At 39.2% G+C, this 20,275-nt stretch overlaps 2 protein-coding genes across 9 annotated transcripts in view; one reads left to right on the forward strand and one right to left on the reverse strand.

The window, feature by feature from the left end:
• LOC137983076 (vesicular glutamate transporter 2-like) overlaps positions 1–20,275 on the reverse strand; it is a 63,543-nt gene that overhangs the window by 38,234 nt on the left and 5,034 nt on the right. Inside the window, exon 1 of one of the 2 annotated variants that reach the window (XM_068830261.1) lies at positions 559–753. The exons of the other annotated variant lie outside the window; for it this stretch is intronic. The gene's annotated coding sequence lies outside the window, so the exon portion shown is untranslated. Of the gene's footprint in view, positions 1–558; positions 754–20,275 lie in introns of those variants that run through there. 2 annotated transcript variants of the gene reach the window in all.
• Positions 1–20,275, forward strand: part of LOC137983075 (uncharacterized) — a 40,752-nt gene that overhangs the window by 10,449 nt on the left and 10,028 nt on the right. For 4 of the 7 annotated variants that reach the window (XM_068830254.1, XM_068830255.1, XM_068830253.1 and 1 more), the window contains 11 exons: positions 8,524–8,613; positions 9,867–10,259; positions 10,553–10,813; positions 11,238–11,510; positions 12,236–12,520; positions 13,239–13,520; positions 13,997–14,278; positions 14,558–14,863; positions 15,647–15,691; positions 18,786–18,923; positions 19,671–19,731. In XM_068830254.1, the coding sequence (XP_068686355.1) occupies positions 8,550–8,613; positions 9,867–10,259; positions 10,553–10,813; positions 11,238–11,510; positions 12,236–12,520; positions 13,239–13,520; positions 13,997–14,278; positions 14,558–14,863; positions 15,647–15,691; positions 18,786–18,923; positions 19,671–19,731 (2,390 nt within the window). In that variant the 5' untranslated portion in view covers positions 8,524–8,549. Of the gene's footprint in view, positions 1–268; positions 384–6,260; positions 6,593–8,523; positions 8,614–9,866; positions 10,260–10,552; positions 10,814–11,237; positions 11,511–12,235; positions 12,521–13,238; positions 13,521–13,996; positions 14,279–14,557; positions 14,864–15,646; positions 15,692–18,785; positions 18,924–19,670; positions 19,732–20,275 lie in introns of those variants that run through there. The other 3 variants (XM_068830258.1, XM_068830252.1, XM_068830257.1) reach the window with 2 other exon arrangements.

Here is a 20,275-nt window from a genome sequence, read left to right on the forward strand (position 1 = left end):
ATCCGTCCGAAGGTGAACTGACCGTTTCAAGAGCTCATGATCATTGCCTAAATTCATAAGTTATCAAGTTATCTTCAAAAAGTATTTAATAAAATCGCAATTCCTTATCTAGCGATCGTCAGTTGTGTTTTGTTAGTAACGAATACTACCTGGGAAGTGTCATATACTTTCTGTTTTACCTTTGACCTAGAGATGTAAAGGTAAAGTGAACCGCACGTAAGAAAGAACAAAATAGTTTTTCACTCATTTCAATTTGCCACCTCAACAGTCTCTGGAGGCACTGAATTCACGCAACACGCGACAACTTCCTTTGGAAAGGTCTGCTTTAAGAGAGAGAGAAGTGTTCTATCTCCCGATTTGGCACAAGACACCAAGAGATTTGCGTAAGGAATAAATCTGCTAATTTATATTCAATATATGATTTTAGCCCCTCCCCCTTTAAAAGTAGGTTTAGCTAAAAAATAACAAATCTTTAAACTAACTTGAACTGTTCACTTTCAATCCTAATTTTTAAATCATTGCACCATCCGTAACTGTACATTAATTTTATTGTCTTACCCTGAAATTAGTCGCTGTAAGTTTGCCCTGCGTAAACAAGGGATTGAACGCCTTTTCTCCTTACTTCAAACTAAGTTAACAGTAAAAGTCTTGCTTTTGAAACAGTTCAACTTGGCAAGTATCTTTTCTTTTTCAAATGTGCAACGACCAACAACACGTTTCAACAATCACTCCTTCGCTCCACAGTTTGAACGCACTTCAAGTTTAAGAAAGAAATGCCACACCACACACAAAAAAGTGTTAAAACCAGAGTCACCAGTCTACCAATTCTTTCAAAGGTCGCGTTCGAGGCAATGCAAACATTCTTAAAGTTGCACTGGTTGTAAAACTTAAAGGAGAGACATTTGATTTTAAATGATTCAAGAAGGTCCAAAGGTACCTTTTTCAAAAGTTAGTGTAACATGTTGCGTGCATGCAGAACGATTGAAGAAAAAAAAAAAACAGTCTGGGCATCTTCTTATGTAACAAGAGCTGTTGAAGTATTCCATCTGGAGAAGACAAGAGAGACAAGATGAAACGGTACCAATCTCAAAATATAATAAATCCATACTTAACATTGAATGCACAAGTAATCTTTAGTTCCACAACATAGTATATTATTTCTCAGGGATAACTGCATACGGTTAGGCTTAAATCAAATTTTTCATTTCACTTAATTTTCTACTAACCTTTCTTAAAAATATTTTTTTACCGTCTTTGATTTACGCCACTCCTAGGATACACACATCTCTTGAAAACTGATAATTATCCGTCATAAGTCATGTTGCCTTTCATTCCTTGTATGTTGGTTTTAAACTAGTATCGTTTCCTCTTCATTTATCGAATAATTTATTCAATGTTTATGGAAATCTTTCATGAAGGCTTACAAGGTACAAGGTATTGCAAATAAATCCGAGGGATGAACTTCCAAAGAAACTGCGTTGCGGTTTGCACATGCGTCGATGAGATCACCTTGCCGCGTTTTAATATTTCGTGATGCAATCCATTGTTCGAGATTATAAGCACTTGGGTCTTGGTTCGGCAAGGGCTGCGTCCAACTTGTAGGCATAATGCTGAATTATCCCTGTTGCTCGTTCGAAAAATAGAAATAAAACTAAGCCGCAGATTACGCTCACACCTTCAAAATATCATGAAGTGCTTCCTTGACAAATAGCAAACCACTGAACTCGTCAACGCCAAACGTTAACGATTGTTATATTCGTATCCATCGTTGAATCATCTTCATCACGCTTTTTTTCTAGGCAGTCGTTACGCATTTTCACCTGAATGTTACAAGCAAAATGATAACTTTCATGTATTATTAAACTTTTCCGGCTTATAACCTTAAAACATTTTCTTGAGTCGTGTTAAATGGACAATTTCCAATTGATGTTACAGCAAGGGAAGACGGAAGCGAAGAAATTGAAACAACAATCTTATGTTTCTTCTTGAGGAAAGAGAAATCGTTTGTTCTTGGACAACGTTTGTCATGCAGGGGAACTCTCGATCTGTCAGCTTATTCTTAAATGAGTGGATTTATGCCAGACTTTCTTTCTTTCTTTCTGGGATAGATCAGTGGCATGAGGTCTTTTTTGCCTTTGCCAAGGGTTCGTAGTACAAAGTTCGTTTTCTACGGACAACAAATCTAAGTTTTCTTTTGGTTCAATCAGAGTGTCTTTCATTTCCTTGAAGAAAAGAGAAACTAACCTTTAGTATTGGTAGTTATCTCGGGTAAAATGAAACGAACAAAGTAAAAACGACGACTTGTTCAGTTGTTCATTCTTCGGACGTGCTTCACAAGGTTCACGTTCCCTTCAGAAAAATTAATGACATGAATCAGGGCGGACGATTGCCAATGTTGAGTCTATTTTTAGTCGACACCAACTCTCGAGTTCGTTTTGCGAATGTCACCATCTCGTGCCAAAGGAAAATTATATAACGGAATTAAGTACTTTCCTGGTTCAGTTCTTGGGCATGATACTTGCACAAAGGTCTGAATCAATCTTCCTTTGCCATTTTAAATTTATTATTAGAAAATGACTAAACTCAAGACTTTAAGATCTGCTTATAATCGTTCCAGCTTTTTATTCGAATTTTTCTTGCTCTAACCCTAACCATTGTACTCATTTCCCTGTCGTGATACTCCCCCTGGTATTGCGTTGCAATGCTTGCTTCTAGAACTTATTGCGTGCGACAGTCGCCCAGTGAAATTCCTTGCTGTCTTTATTCGTTTCTGTCATTCATCTGAGGCAATATCTGGGGAACTGAAACATCTGCTTTTATGACTGCCTTAAGACAACGTATGGCCTCCTCAACTACACTTAAAAACGGGCTATAGGACGGTAACATCTTAATATCACTGTTAGGACCAGGGTTTGCAAGGTAGCGGAGGGCTGGCGCTCTATCGTAAATAAAAATTACATGTTCCTCCGGGTCTAAGTTCAATCTCGTCTGAACTAAGAAGTCGCTAAATCCTTGGGCATTCATTCCCCAAACGACAGCGGAATGAAAAACAAGGCTGCTCATTGGCGAAATGGCCATGGTGACTGTCACGTTTCTCCCTTACTGTCCACAGACCTGGTTGTACACTATCTCTCCTTGCCTGGCCCTGCCTTGACTTCTCACGGTCTAGATATTAGAACCGTACTCGTCTACAAGGACGCAATGGTGCATCACAGCATGGCCCATAAACCAGATGGCGTAGTCTACCCGTTTCTCTTTAATTTCTATCAGTTGGGAGAGTCCTAGGGCCCGTTTCTCAAAAGTCCCGAAAATTTACGGGCCATTTCCGGGTGTCGTAATTTCCTCTGTATCTCAAAAACGAAGGCGATTTACGTCATCAAACTTCACAGTCAGTTTGCGTTTAGTTACCTTGAAAACTTGTGAAAAGATCGGCTTCCCTGAACAAGCAGTTGGCAAGTTCACAAATGGCTTTTCGGGCCCGAAAAGTTTTCGGGACTTTCGAGAAAAGGGCCCTTGGCCAGTTTCACTCGAAAAAGTATTTCCTCTGGCGTCCTTGCAACTGTGCGATCATGGATCCTCGGTTTTGCAGGGAGGCGAACTATTAGCTCGCTGTTTATCTGGGCCAATGACGAAGAAGACAGTTCTAATTTAAAATGTCGTCTAGGCAATTCCTCATCTCGTTATTAACTTTGACATGCATTGTTTCTGCTTCCATGTGCTCTTTCTGCAATATTTCCTTCTGGAATGTACCGAGCTACTATACTTCTTGCTGTTGACCTGTTGACTCCTAAGATGTCCGCCACCAGTATGTCATCTTCGTTTTCATCTTCAAAGGCCCTGATGATTCTTTTACGGTGTTCAAACGGTGTTCTCTTTCCCTGAGGCATCTCTGTTGTAAAATGACTTCCAAAACTGGTACTGTACTCCTATTTCATCTCTGTCTGGCAAAATGATTGTGTAGTGCAGCACTATTTCAGGTAAACCTCCCTTCACCAGAATGAAAACTTCAAGAGAAATTATGTCGCACTGTTGAAAAACTATGTCTTCTTATTGTGTGTTGAAAATATATCCATGGTTGCCTTTTGGCGCTATACAATCTCGCGTTTGTGAAAATAGTTGTCTGTTGATCCAATAGGATGTGAGAGTTTATGCAAAACTCGTTAATGAAATTCAGTTACACTGTAATGATTCAATGATCGTAATGATATATGAAATGAATCATATAAAATTATTGACGGTTGCCACAAATGTTTTCACCCTATTGTTATTATTACTCCTTATGCCAAGGGAAGGAACGGATATAGCTTGAAAGGGCCTTATTTAGCTCGCACTCCGTGTAGTGTGGAGGTAACACTGCCTACAAGGCGTGAGGTAAAACCTCATAAAAATTAATTAAAACGTAACAAGGCTTCCACTACAGGATTTTTTTATTGTCCCTTCACCATTGGTATCTGTTGAATTAACAAGAACTCCTAGCAAACAAGGAGATTTGGTGGTCCATAGCCCTGAAAGAACTTTTTACAGTAACTTTGGATCTGGAGTTTTTATGGTCCATTTTTGCGCGCAATTTACCTTGTGATTCTGGTCGTAATCTTTAAATGAGAAAACAGTTTATGTTTTAAAAATCTATCGTTATTTTCGCGGTTTTCGTTTCTTTGAGGTGTTGTCTGTTCTTCTCGTTGTAACAGGGTGTTGGGTGTTGGCAATCCACCCTCCTAAGCCCTGTTTTGATTGGCGAATAATTTACTTTTTGTCAAGTGGCGTTAGTTTTTGCTACAGAAAAATAGGCTCTAACGCCTGATGGAACTCCTTTCAGATAAGATGGTAATAAATTTGGAAGGTTTCCGTTTCCCCGAACTTTTTCCAGCTTTTTTGAGGTCTTACTTATCGGTTTTTACCTTCTCCAATAGGTTACACAAAGGGTCTATCCCAGTACAACGCTCTGGGGGTTTCCTTAAACTATATTTCAGGCGTGTCTTTTTTATTTCGTTTAAATTGGATTAATTAATTTAACAAAAATGAGCAGGTCTTTGAAAATCTTGTTTACGGTTGGGGCGAGTCGAAATGACGCCCATTTCAAGCAGTTTCTTTTTAATAGTTCGTAATGCATGTGGTCATTTATATTATTACAAAAGAAGATCTCCAGTACATATTTCTATCTAATTCTGCAACAGCTTACAGTGGGATCGACTGTCAACTGGTTATCTTAGCTTCCAAGCTTGCACTTTATCATTATATTAGTATTTTAATATAAAATCTATTATGAATTAAAGTTACTATTTTGTAATGAGCTAGATAAAGATGATAAAGAAACATATGTATGGCCTTCCTCGCAAGAGTCTTAAAGTTCATTTTTCGAGTGACGAGAATTTTACTAGTCCTAGTCTTAGTCATGTTTTGTCCTCGTGCAGACTGTGACATTTTTCCTTGTTGTTTAATACGCAATTTAGCCGATCTTCTTGAGGACTTGTTAACCTTTTTCATTGCCATGGATTTATATCTGTTTTTATAAAACTAAAACGTGTAACTTACACAAGTGTATTTACAGTAAGTGCGGATTAATCTTTGCTAAAACACGAAAGAAGGTCCTGCCTTTTGCTCATGTTAAACGAAAAAGCTAAAGACGATATCTCACTTTAACACAAACAGGATTCTTATTTTTCGGACAATGATTATTTTTTGGACTAATTCTTATTTTTCGGACCCGGTTCCGTTTATGGACGTGTTTTTGACACTAAATACCACAATTAACTCTAGAAGAGATTTACATTTATAATTTATAGTGGCACGTCTTAAGAACGCGTGGCCATTGTCTATTATGCACCATTAAAAATGATAAAAGGTCAAACTGTATCATCTTGGGCACAAAATTGAATGAAAGGAATGTTATAAAGAAAACACGGTCACAGTTTGATAGAATTTGTTATATTTCTATCGCACAAAAAGTTCAAGGATATTAGGGTGCATGTGTTGGAAGCGACAACACCCTTGGTGGTATTTTATAAGAGGTGGCCACTTTCATGAGGTCAGCTTGAATGTGCATTTTAGAGTTTGCGCGTGCCAAGCCGGTTAAAGGCTTAAAATAAGTAATCCATTCACAAAGGCACAATCACACAAGCCAAACGTATCAGAGAACACGTGAATGTTTTAGAATAGGGAAGGAAATGACGTCCACCATAACAGTTTCAGCTTGTACATCAGTAATAAAATATGTGTAAGTATAACATCAAGATAACAGATTAAACAGTGGTAGGACTTGATAAGAATCAACACATTTGCTCGCGAGGGAAAGCAAACTTTAGAGCCGGTTCAATATCAGTAACGGTTGACTAAGATATTCGTTCATATTGACACAGCTTGCCACAGCAAGCCCTATCATGACGAGATTTCACTTTTTTTTGGCACAACAGTTTTTAGCCGTTAGAAATGACTCAATTTGGCCAATGTAAGAAAGATGATCTTGCATACGTGAGATCATCGAAAGCTTGTGTATCAAGTGGTCACGCCTTTTAGTACAGTTAAAAAGCAAAAGATTGTTTTAAATCAGCGAGGAGTGGCTTTTGTATAAGACGAACACCAAGAATATCAAAAAGTACGGTAACTATATTTTTCATTACTAGGGGACGGTTACTTAATCTATCATCTTCGAATAATCAAGATTCAACCCGCACAGTTAAGTCGTTGACTGCTCTTGCTTTGTCATTTGCAACATTGAGGACTGAAAATTCGCCCTTGTGACTGTAAGAATCACGACTAACCAACAACCGAAACGAGTTTTCTCTATAACGCTGCAATTTCAGTCTTAGATTAGGACTCTCAATACAAACTACCTTAGTAACTGTATTTCCGGTTAAAAGATTTTCTTTCCGAGAGATTTCAGTCTGTGGTATACTAGAAACATTCTAGCGTGGTATGCATGACTACATTGTACCAAAAACACGGTTTATCGGTGTACAGCTGGGAAGATTGTCAATAGCTACGCATCTTGCCTCGGAAAATCGCACTCAGTCCGGCAGCTTAAACAACAGTACTGAAATATTTTAAGGCTCTTGAGTTAATTTTCTTTTTTTGTCAAGAAAAACCATGCCTATAGGATAACAGCCAAAATTAAGATAATCGACATGGCTATCATTTGGTAGCAACAGGCCCATGAAGTCAGTGGTTCACTGGTAATGAAGTTAGATAACTTGCTTTGGCACAACTTGTACGAGATCGCTAATGCACTTTGACCGGCGAGACTAGAACACGAACGCACATCGGTACTTTGACAAATGAAAAATTTGCAGTTATTCTACCCTATAGATGACAATCAACGCACATCTACTTTCGATTCTCGTGGTTTGTATTGCAGTGGAGTAAATACTTTCGTCGATTTTAAAACTCAGTACCGAAGAAGACTGTTAATTCAAATCACCAAAGCTTTTTTGGCGACAAATTACCGACCACAGATTACTGATAGACAGATTATGCTGACGATAGCTAACTTTACTTATCCTTTTGTCTTAATAATATTGCAAATCAAGAGGCCGCCATGGCTCGGGTTGAAAGGTGTATTGAGGAAATTCGAGACTGGATGCTGAACGACAAATTGAAACGTTATAAAACTGAATTCATAATCACTGGCACATCGCAGCAACTGGCTAAGCCTTCGTGTCGGGGCTGCAACCATCATTCCTGTGTCGTCTGCAAGGAATTTGGGCTCATGGTTTGATTCTAAGATGACGATGGCAATCCATATTTTAAAAACATGTAACTCTGCCTTTTATTATTTGTATAATCTGAGACGCGTAAGAGAGTATCTATCTGAAGACAACACCAAGACTTTGGTTCACGCTTTTATTTCAAGTAGAATCGATTACTGCAACAGCCTTTTATATGGTCTGCCAGAGTATCAACTCAACAAGCTACAACGTGTGCAGAACATGTGTGCTAGATTGATATGTAATGAGAGTAAATATTGTCACATTACTCCTTTATTAATGGACGTGCATTGGTTGCCTATAAAGTTTAGAATTGAATTTAAAATTCTGTTGATTGTTTTTAAGATTTTTAGGGACCTAGCACCTTCGTATTTAAGTTTTAAAATTATTTCTAAGCCTTTGTCTAAATATAACTTAAGAAGTTCTAACGACAGTACAGGCTACTCTCGCTGAAAGGGCCTTTGTATTCGTCGCACCTAAGTTATGGAATGCTCTGCCGAGACTTATCAGGGAATCCACTTCTATTGACACTTTTAAGAGAAAGTTGAAGACTCACCTTTTTGAAAAGGCATTTTTATCTTAGACTATTTCTTAATTTTAGCCATAAGTTTTTTATTCTATATATCATCATTTTATTATTATTTTTATGAGTTATTATTATTATTATTATTAGGATGGCGCATTTGAATATATTTATATAGATATTTGCGCCTTATAAGCTCTTAAATTTAATATAAAAAAAACCAACAAAAACAACCCAAACAAGTTATTACCGAGTTCCATGTGCAAATTTACATTTTTTTTTACCACCGTTTCCTTATAGGGTGAAATAGAAAACATGAAAGCGTAATGCATTTAATCCAAGAGATCACAGTGTTGTCGGTCTGCTGCATTCTTCGTTCCACCATGGGACGTAAGTATTGTTAAAGAAAATTTGTCCAGTCTGTTTAGTGGTTATTTCCTCGAATCATCTTTGTCAACCGTCCAATGCACTAAGGCGTGCCGTGAACAAAATCTCTTATAACAAAAGACGAGAACGTTCGTCATAGTGGCAGAGAGCTATAGTTACTTAGGTTTGTCTCGCAGTCTCGTTTGGAAAATCCTTTGCACATCAATGCAGACCTAGGTTCTTTAAACTGTGATCATGGTGGCCTTTCACCGGGAAACAATTTGCATGGTATTAAAAGAAAAGGACGCCAATTACTATTACTGCGCCTTTCAATAACATGCGGACTCTTTAATTCGAAGGTCAACCGACAAATGCGTCGACGGCTCCTCGGAGCTTCGACTACTGTCGAGCACGCAGTAATAAAATCACATCGTTGAGCCCAGTTCAGTCAACATCGTCGGAAGCTGGGAGGAGCCGCCGAATATTTGATTGACGGTAGCGAAAAACGCATTTGTCGGTTGACCTTTGAATTTAAAAGTCCGCATGTTATTGAAAGGCGCAGTAATGAGCACACCCTTTCCTTTGTTAATAAATTAGTGAGTATATAAAAAGGACTCTCGCGATAGCTTTGGATCACTCTTAAAGTGTCGAAACGTTGAGGTCCCCGAATTTTAACGTTTTATGCTACATTCATTATTCTCAAACCGAGAATAGTATTAAACTATAAGGGATTAACCCCCGGGGGGGGGGGGGGTACTCCCTTATAAGGCTTAATAGGGACGTGCGGCCAGCCAGGGTATGTTTTTCGGGATTTTTGTCTTGAACAGGGTATCGACTTTATCATTTTTTGTCTTAATCAGGGTATCGATTTATCAATTTTTGTCTTAAACTGGGTTAAATGTCTTAAACAGGGTATCAAAAATCGGAATTCTGTCTTAAAATGGGTAGGAAAATCAGCGATATTTGTCTTAAACAGGGTCAGGGTATGAGGGGCCGCGCCGCACCTCCCCACCCAGGGATATATCGAGTACCCCCCCCCCCCCCCCCGGGGGATTAACATCCTGGTTACATTGTGAACTTCAACTTACTTATTCCAGAATCAATTAAATCCCACTTTACCCATCGACTAGATTTGTCCCTAATAATCGGCAGTTTTCATCTTAAGCATTCTTTGTAAATAGCCAGCCGGTTGCATCCTTCCAGATGAGTTAGCTAACGCTGTTGTGTCCATTCCAATTGTTAACCTAACTGCACTTTCTTTTCCTACTTTTTAAAAGTAAACGCTAGAACAACATTTACTCAAGAGCCTCTACCTGAGGTATTTGGAAACCTAGGATCGGACACTATTTTTCACTGGAAGTTTTCATGTGCAGATGCTACAGACTGGAACAACTTTGACGAAATCCTTTGGGCAACGTTGGATAAAGCTCATGTGAAAGATAAATACATTACGGTCTTTAAGAATGGAAGGAATGCAACTAATTATCAACTACCTGCTCCTCTACAATCCAGGCTAGGGGTTGCAATAAACATAAGCAACTATAACTATAGTCTGGACTTTGTGTTGAAAAAAGTTACGAGGGAAGATGCAAAGTCTACTTATGGCAGTAAAGCGGTGTTCCATGACGGAAGCATGCGCCTCAGTAAGCCAATAACACTAGTAATACGAGGTAAGGTTTGGTGAAAAACACATTTCCGGACACTTGCAAGCAAATGTTCACGGAGTTTTCCGAAGTGGAACTGTAAGGCTAGGTAATCAAAGTATACGGTTCAGATTGGATGAATGCAAAACTTGATTTCTTGATAAGGTAAAGCATAAACTCAGTCTCGGATTACAATAAACTCATTACAGAAAAGGCCTTATTTTTATTCAGTGACTAAAAACGTCTAGTTTGGGAAATTCAACGAGATTTCAGCCCATGTAGTGAGATTTCCAACTGACTCCTCATCTCCATCCTTCTAGTACCACCTAACATTACTCGAAGATCGAGTTCATTTGTGAACGTGGAGGAAGGTGAACCTGTCAAATTACTCTGTGAAGCAACTGGGGACCCTCCGCCCCGAGTAGAGTGGAAGAAAAACGATAAGGTGCTACAAAGCGGAAAAAAAACAAACCATCTGCTCATTCGCAACATTGAACTCAAGCTTGGTGGTAGCTATGTGTGCATAGCAAAGAACGACGGTGGATCAATGTCTTATAGCGTCCTCGTGAGAGTAGTAAAGTGTAAGTAATTGCTTCTTTTGACACGACTGCGTTCCAGTAAAGTCATGAAGTAATTTAGGTTTATTATTTGTGTTCGGGAAAATAAAAAAGATTCATTCAACAACGAACTGCTTCCTACTGCCTCTGGTCTACCAAGATCGAAAGTACAATGGCTAAAATTATTAACACAAAGAGTACAGTGGTTCTAAGCAACATTGTAGCTGGTAGCTCCAGGAAACCCAACAATGCAGAGGACGAAGTGAAAGTTTCTTTCACATCAATACATCACGTATTAATCATCAAGTTGTGATAAAGCAATTTCTTAAGTAACTGAAATCATTCGCAACGGCTATCAAAATGGGTTACCTCTTCGGCACAAGCATTGAAAGAAAAGCTGTTGTTATTCTCTAAAGCTCTCAATGTGTGTTTTCTCTCTTACAAACAGATCGGCCTTATATCAACAACAGTGTTACATCAATGGTTTTGCATTCCTGGTTGGGCCACTTGACCAGTTTAACGTGCGCTGTAGATGCAAATCCCGCTGCCAATTTTACCTGGTTCAAAGATGGCCGACCGATCTCAAGCGGTTTAAATTCTTCACATAACGTTGCCACAGTATCGTTTGAACCGACTAAAAGCGACGACTTTGGTTCCTACTTATGTAAAGCCGAAAATATCAAAGGAACAGCGTTGCATAACATTACAGTGAAACAGCTTTGTAAGTAATTTTCTTTGAAAGGAACTACGTTCTACTTGGGTCATGTAGGCGCGAAAATCGTACACGCGGTTTATCAACCATATAAATACAGAACTCCGGACAACTGTTCCCAAGTGTCTTTATGCCCGAGATGATGAGACCCAGAGTAGAACATACTTTTAGACAACCTTATTCCGTTAAATCGTAATATATAGGAATAAACAGAATATTATCATTCCACGTAATTGACCAAATGCAAAAATGGCGGCCAACAAAATATTCTTTTGTCTTTGTGTTAATTTGCCTAACTGGCCTCGTTTTACAGCCCAAATTCTTTCAATTTTACACGTGTTAACGAGGCTACTTAGGCTAATTAACACAAAAACAAAAGAATAATTTGTTGGCGGCCATTTTTGCATTCAGTCAATAGACTTAAATGAATGTAGCGTATATCAAATATAATTGAATTGCACTGCAACTGATTGAACGTCCTCATTTTTGCAGGGAAATTTTTTGCTCGAAATTCTAAAACTAGTCATAGCCAGCAGTTTTGGTAATAAAGGCGCCTTTTCAATTCATCCATACTAAACAGTGTCAAACTTCACAAAGCCTGGCTCACTTAACATGATATCGTAGCGGCTACAGAACCCGAATGCTACGGAAGAGGCTAAGAACGTGGAGACCCATGCCTCAGTTTTGCCGCAAGAACGAGCTAACATCAAGAATTCATTTCTCTTGTATTGTAGTTCCTCCTGGTCCGCCTGTTATAAACAAGTTGGTACCAGATATGCTGTCAATCTCAATGACCTGGAACAAGCCACGAGATGACGGTGGATCAATCGTACTGGATTATATGATAACGTTACTCGATGCTAACAAAACCCAACGACAAATGAGAAATGAAATAACAGACAGTAACTATACCATTCAAAACGTGAAACAAAACAAAACCTATATGATATTTATACGTGCACGAAACGTTGTTGGCTACGGAGAGCCTACAAACGCCACTGTTTCGACGTTAGAGGCAGGTAGGGCATGAACTCAAAATTGTTAAGGTCAGTTAGGAAATTACACGTTTTATCTTCGGTTGATAAATTTCTTTACTCGCTCTTACTTTTTAAAGAAATGATGAGTTCTAAGTGCACCTGTCTCTTGGCTGATGTTTACCCTCAATCAGCACGTCAGGCAATCCAAGACGTTGGCAGAGGTGCTTACATTCGATGAATGAGGACTATGATGATTATGATGATAATGATGATGATGAAAGCGAGTTAATACAATATGCCCGCGAAAGGAAAGGAAAGGAAGGAACTTTTATTTAAGTGTCTAGTCGTTCTTGCGCTGGAGCACTAATTGGGGACACTGTCGATTGAAATTAACAATTAACGCAAATCAAGTCAAATGTTGGTTTTTGAAGACAGGGGAAAACTGGAGTACCCGGAGAAAAACCCTCTCTGTAAAGAGTAGAGAGCCAACAAACTCAACCCACATATGACGCAGAGTCTGGGAATCCAACCCGGGCCACATTGGTGGGAGGCTAGTGCTCTCACCACTATGTCATCCCTGCACCCCAAGGGATACATCTCGCAAGTAGCTGGACAATAGTGTTGGCTTCCAGTATTCATCGACTTGCATAGAGTGGTTCTTGTGATGTTACGATGAAGATTACCATGAGAACAAGGATGATGGCAGGAGCGGTGTTCCTTTTTCCTTTTTTTACTAACTTAGAAGTCCTTATTCTTGCAGCTCGTCCAGTCATTCTCCATATTGCCACTGCGCCGAGTATAATGTCAGTTAACATATCGTGGAATTCAACGAATAACCATACAGGAATAAAGATATTGGATTACAGAATTATACTTATAGACACAATAACACAGGAACAGAGACAATTTATAAAGATAAGAGTTAAAAACCTGTACGTCACACGGTTGAAGCACAACAGAACTTACGTGGTCAAGGTACAAGCAGAAAATGAAGATGGCTATGGAAGGTTTATGATCAGAAGATTTAGGACGCTTGAAGCAGGTCAGTGCGTCGACTTCGTCTCGGGAAACATCAGGACTCTCGGGAAAACAAAACTAACTGTTTCCCTCGGGACCAGACATTATGTGCTTTGTTATTTATACAGACTTTTCCTGCAACAATCGCAGCAAAACATCCTGAGCGGGCAACAACTAAGGAATTGTATCCCGGTCGGGATACATTTGAATTTGATCAGGGCCACGTGACCAAGAATCAACAGTGATCGTTTTGTCGAGCAAAAGTCTAGGTATATAACAATTCTAATTGTTTACAGGAAATCAATGAAATGAATACTCAAGGCAAATTTGTTTGCTGTCGGAATTAGACTTGTTCTATGAATTATTCTATGTCCGAGCTATAGAAACCAAAGGGTTGACTAGAGCCATCTGTCCTGTCTTGTATTACAAAAGCATCTTTAAAAATTATGTGATTCTCGTAGCGCCAATAACGACTTCCAACTTTGTCAAATTCTTATTCAGATCCGCCAGGCCCTCCTATACTAAAAGCCTTCCCACGCGTGTTTGAAATGACAGTAACATGGAATTCATTGCCTCAAGGTACATTTCATATCAAAATACTAGACTACAGAATTAAAGTGTGGGAAGGGTCTCTTCTAATACAAGAGCACAACGCAAAATCAGAAAGATCTATGGTCATCAAGAATTTATCCAGGAACAAGACATATGTTATTGGAATACAAGCCAGAAACGAGGTTGGATATGGAGAGATGAGAAACATCAGCGCAAGAACCCTTTTAGCAGGTGAGATCATTCTTTTCAATTAGCTCCAAGATTAATTCGATGTCTTAGTGACCAAACGTTGTTTATTATGCATGAACTTTACACAACTGAGGCAAGACTCCGAAACCTATGGATATTAAATTTTCTTGACCCTCTTGTGACAAAAGCACATTATACGTACAAGGACCCCTTCCCCCCCACAAACACACACACACAAATGTTTGCCAATCCAGGAAGCCACATGGGTTATGACAAAGCTGGGTTGTCACTTATAATTATTTACTGCTGTATGTTCTTTAGGTCCTCCTGACCCACCCGCAATCACAGACATCACCATCCAGGGAAACCAATGTCTCGTTCTTTGGGCAAAACCCTATAATGGTGAACGTCCAATCGAAGTCTATACAGTAACTGTGTGGATACGACAGGCTAGTAACGGTTTATACCACAAGGAAAAGCTCAATACATGGAACACGACAGACACGGAATACCGTTTAGATTTACGATGGAACCTAAACTACACGGTGGCTGTCTCAGCGTGGAATAGCTTCGGCCAAAGCTTCGAAGGATCGCCCAAAACATTTACAACTAATAGATTGTATAAAGGTAGGAAGGACTCCATATGTGCACTAACTAAACTGGACAATGCTAAAATATCGAAGAGAGGTTTCTATTGGAAATGAATGATATTAACATTTATTTACATTTTTTCACACCACATCAATTACAGAAAATATGAGAAAGTGGTGAGGAAACCTAAATGAAACCTGGGTGCAATATGAAATTAGATTTCCTCATAAACTGCAGGAAAGAAAAGACCACGAAAAGCAAGAGGCGGAAAGACAAGAAGAGTCACTCTTACATTGAAAAATCAATATGTTGCCATAAAGAAATTGTTTAGCCTATTTTTGAATAATGCGAGAGAAAAAGAGCTGGTGATATCCGGCCAAAACAGAAAGCACCCCTGGTGTTATAGGTATGGTTACGGTTATTCAAGGAAAAAGAGTGTCAAATTTTGAGGGAAGATTACAATGGCAAAACGTAAATTGACCTTGTTGACGTGAATATGGTATGATTTAAGCAAGTTGAGTCCCTAAGAAATGGATCTGTATGATGTACATTATCAGATCAGAGTGGCCATTCGTAAAAAAAATTATAATTGAAATTTGGAAAAATGGTTCTGGAGGTGAGGATGAAAAAAGCCCTCCGGAATAATAGACTTTTCATGGAACAGCAAATTCAGTCACCTCTTGACGTCGAGTACTCTAAAAATATAAGACTAATCGCACTGATCATTGCGCCAATACAAAGCTAATCCACAAGACTTGAAATTTGCTCTTAGTTAACACTAAATCGTTTCAACTGATGACAAAAATTTACATCCTATAGAATCAAGCTCGACAGTGGCCTCTAGAACTCCAACCACCAATCAAGGTCAGTATCAAACGCGTTCCAAACTAAATTGTGGCGTTACGATTTAGCGATTTTCGGAGAAAGCTACAAAGTTAACTCTGAAAATCCCGTATCTTTAGGAGTGAACTAGCATATCTTGTCAGAAATTGTTTGTTGAACAGAGGAATCTCTTACGGTAGTTCGGAAAAAGATGCCAAATTAGCCGCAAGAAAAAACAGAAAACTAGACGGAATTACAAAATTACTGACTTTCACCGCCGATTAATTGCACTGTTTGCTCTGAGATGAAGATTCCTTGCACAAATTCAAGGTGGAATTCCATAATTCACACTGAACTGCAAAATTAGTTCGACAGAATATATTCTCTTACATCATCAGCCTGGCTCTATTCAACAGAAACGGAAAAGGGTTCAGAATTTCTGACCCCATCCAACAGGGAAGGGAAAAGGGTCAGAATTTCTAACCCCGTTCAAATGGGACGGAAAAAGGTTCAGAATATCTGAACCCATTCAACAGGAACCGAAAAGGGTTCAGAATTTCTGACCTCATCCAACAGAGTACGAGAAAAGGTTCAGAATTTCTGACCCCATCCAACAGGGTACGAGAAAAGGTTCAGAATTTCTGACCCCTTTCAGCTGGGACGGAAAAGGGTTCAGAAATTCTGACCCTGTTCAAGAAGGACGGAAAAGGGTTCAGAATTTCTGACCCCATTCAACAGGAACGGAAAAGGGTTCAGAATTTCTGACCCCATCCAACAGGGACGAGAAAAGGTTCAGAATTTCTGACCCCTTTCAGCTGGGACGGAAAGGGTTCAGAATTTCTTTCCCCGTTCAACTGGGACGGAAAAGGTTCAGCATTTCTGACTAAAGGGTTAAGAATCTTTGATGGCATTTTTTCCAAATTTCTGACCCTTTTAACACGTAAAGAAAAGATTGTTAAAAATATGCCCTGGATCTGGAAAATTTGATGGAATTCAGCTGACCTATTAAATTGAAAAGGAAGGACTTTAGATAGTCTGACTTCATAAAAACAGAAGATACGAATTCCGTGTAATTTGCATCATACGATTTTAATAGCTTCCTGTATACAAAAAATTCTTGCAAACACGTAATAGAATACAAAATAATTTAATTTACAAATTCAAGAGGCATCAAAGAAACTGTCTGCAGCATTAATTCTTTCACAAAACTTTGTTGTATTCTTTAGACAAGCTTAGCGTCATAATCAAATAACTATTGGCCGATTTTATACTAGAGAGGCATAATCCGTCCAGAGGAATTATGCGTCTCTCATGTTATTCCTCTAGTGTAAAGACGGGACGAACCCTAAAAAACGCGTAATCCGCCTGGGATAAACTTGGGCAAACAAATTTTCTGCGTCTCTTAAGGCCGGTTTACACGGTGCGACTTGTAGGCCCGATTTTTGGCGGCGGCTTTGGTTGCAGTGCAACATATTTTTTTATGTCGGCCCGATTTTTTTCAAAGCCGCCACCAAAAATCGGGCCAACAAGTCGCACCGTGTAAACCGGCCTTTAAATTCGTCTAGTATGAAGACGGCCAAAGGACGCACTTTAGTTCGTCTTCCAAGACGCACTAAACTGGAAAGTTGGTCCAGACGCATGACGCGTCCCGTGCCGGTCTTTATACTAGACGAATTTAACGGAGGCAGAAAAAATGTTTGCCCAAGTTCGTCCCAGACGAATTATAAGTTTCTAGTATAAAAACGCAATCGTCTTTGATATACTATCAAACATCATGACCTGATGCACAAAAGCACAAAAACGCGAATCAGTGGCCGCTTATATTATACTTAGTGTGCTTACTGGTATATTCAGAGAATATGAACTAATCAATGCTCACCACGCCGGCAAAACAAACTGACTCAGATAAATAAGACTAGAAATAGTTTTCACTATAGCTGCCCCCGCTATTTTAGTTATTTGCCGTACGACTTTATGAATTACTGGAAGTGAGCATTCGCTTTTTTTAGTCCTCTTCTGTAACAAAAGCCAGTCAACATTATTGGCCATTTTGGAGTTTTCTCCCATTGTCACTATTTTCAATCGCTTCAATGACTATAAGTTCAAAGAAAAAGGAGCCCAAAAAATTGCTGCACTGTAAGAGCAAAATAAAGCTATCAACGCGAATCAATGGAATTGTGACCCCTCAACGTCATTTCCAGGTTCTATCTTCTCTGTCTCCTCAACGACAAAGAAGGCAGAGAAGATAGCCCCTGGGAACGAGGATGGTGACCTCCCTCGACTATTACATCCTTGATAAGACGCTACGATGCAATGTTAACATAAAAGCAGGGAAGATCGTCACCACAATGAGAAAAAACTGCGCAAAGTTTCATGTAATACTACCCTGCCCTTCATGGCGGAGGAGACTGCCAACCACCTGGCCTCACAAGAACTTGACAGTGAACAAGTAGATCTTAAATTTGGGCTGTCTACTCTTTTCGTTCCAACAAAATATTCATCTGCAATGTTTTAATGTGATTGGAATTAAAACGTCACTGAAACAGACGTCAAAAACATAAACGATGCCAAAATAAAAGGAAACGTTGCGCCGGACCTCTCCCACTTGGATGACCACTACGACTCGTCGTACCATCCTTCATTTAAAGATCTTAGGAAACACAAGAATTTAAAAGAGCTTGTAAAGAAAAAAAAAGAAACAATAGCTTTAAGTCTTAGAATCTTGTATGCTTTCTTTTCACAATGTGAACAAAAAATCTTAGGTAGCACTCTTCCACTGCTAGCATTCTTCAATTAGGCCAATGACAAATGATATTGATAAATTCTTATAGAGAACTACTATCCCTACTAAGCGTTCAAAGGAGCTTTACTTTTAGAATTTAAAATTTAGATTAAAAACTAACAACTATCAAAAAGGCATTTTTGTGTTGATGCTACCTTACCAATGCAAACATAGCTGTATTTTGCTTGAACATTGACGGAACCACAGGATCTCCACTCATTGCACTTTCATATACTACAAAGGAAACTACTGCATCCTCGATAGCTTTCCGCTTGAGGATTTTCCCAACCTTATATAGTTTTGTGCCGAGCTTTTACCAAATTTCTTTCAAATTCTTTTTTTTTTTTTTTAAAGTCAAAACAGAGGAACAAGGGAACAAGGAAGCAGAAAACAAGAAAACCGTTTTTAGTTATCTCGTTCCTTTGTGGATTGTTGTTACGACCGTTGCACTTCCCACTGTTCTTTTTGTCCTTTGGAAAACCACAAAAAAGAGTAAGTGAAGGACTGTATAAAGAGCATCAGCTTCTAAGATTAGTTTGTGTCGTCACTTCAAAGCAATAACGCTCAAGTGAAAAGAAAACGCTTAATTAGTGGTCAGTTTTGTATAGTTAGTACTCTTATTGTACTCTTATTGTATTGTAGGAGCAAGGGTGGCACAGTCGGTTAGTGCGTGGCCTTGGTGCATAAGGTCCTGAGTTCGATTCCCGGATCTCACGTACTTGTTTCGACTTCTTTCCTTTCAGTGTAGCCTAAGTAGCTTTAAATACCCTTAAAACGGAGCACTGATGGAAAAGAGGGGGGTAAAATGAGCGCACCGTCGGCTTCCTGGGAGAGTACTCTCTAGAGAGTAAAGGAACTTCCGACGTTAAAGAACGTGCACCTTTACCTTACCTTAGCTAGTCTTTATTCCTTCATCAGTTGTTGTCTTTTGTGTTTTATTATTTTGTTGCACCCTTTGGCTTCGCTTCCAAAGAGGACTTCTCCTTTGGAGATTTACTCTTGTATCATCATCATTATTCTTATTACAGCTAGCTTCTCCTTTAATTTTGGTAACTAGGAAATTGTTTAAATCACTGCACAAGTCTTAAACTCAACACTTATCACCTCATAAGCTATTAAAGTATTGAATTGTTATCCAATACGCGGATGAATCATCCTCCGCTGACACTGAAGAACTCTTCAACAAGAGGATTGTGATTTGATGATCACAGTGATAAATGCAGGTTTCTTTTTTCGCAGTTTTGCACATCCGCAAGTGCAAGAAGGAACCACCATCAAAAGGGACCAGACAATTTCACAAGTATGTTATTGTAGAAATATGGTATGAAGTTCCGGAGAACGGTAATCACTGCTAAGCGGTTTCCTTGCCAACATGTGATTCCCGAACTTTTGGGTACCCCTCATTTGAATATTCACCTTGTCCTCATTTCCCATAGAGCGTTTTCACAAGACGTCACGGCGGCCATGTTGGTCTTCCAAAACAAAGAAATGGCCGCCACGATGGATTTCCAAACTAAACCTCCTGGCATTCAACTCTATTTTTATGTAAATACTTTCCGCCTTTTGTTTCGGTAATCCAATATGGCTACTGGTCACGTAATGGAAAACGCACCAATTGGGACTCCTAAGGAAATAAAGGGTTACCAAAGCTTTGCCAGATTCGGATTCGTGGAATGGATTTCCTTGACTGGATTTTGTTTGGGGAGCTGGGGTGGCGTAGTGGTGAGAGCACTCGCCTCCCTCCAATAGGGAGTTTAAGCACGCGCGTTTTTGAGAAGCGGACGGCAATCGGAAGTGAGCTGTTTTCTCTTTTAGCCTGTCTTCACACAACCACATTTACATCT

This window comes from Montipora foliosa, chromosome 13 (assembly GCF_036669935.1).
Source record: "Montipora foliosa isolate CH-2021 chromosome 13, ASM3666993v2, whole genome shotgun sequence".
Classification (NCBI taxonomy): Eukaryota; Metazoa; Cnidaria; class Anthozoa; order Scleractinia; family Acroporidae; genus Montipora; species Montipora foliosa.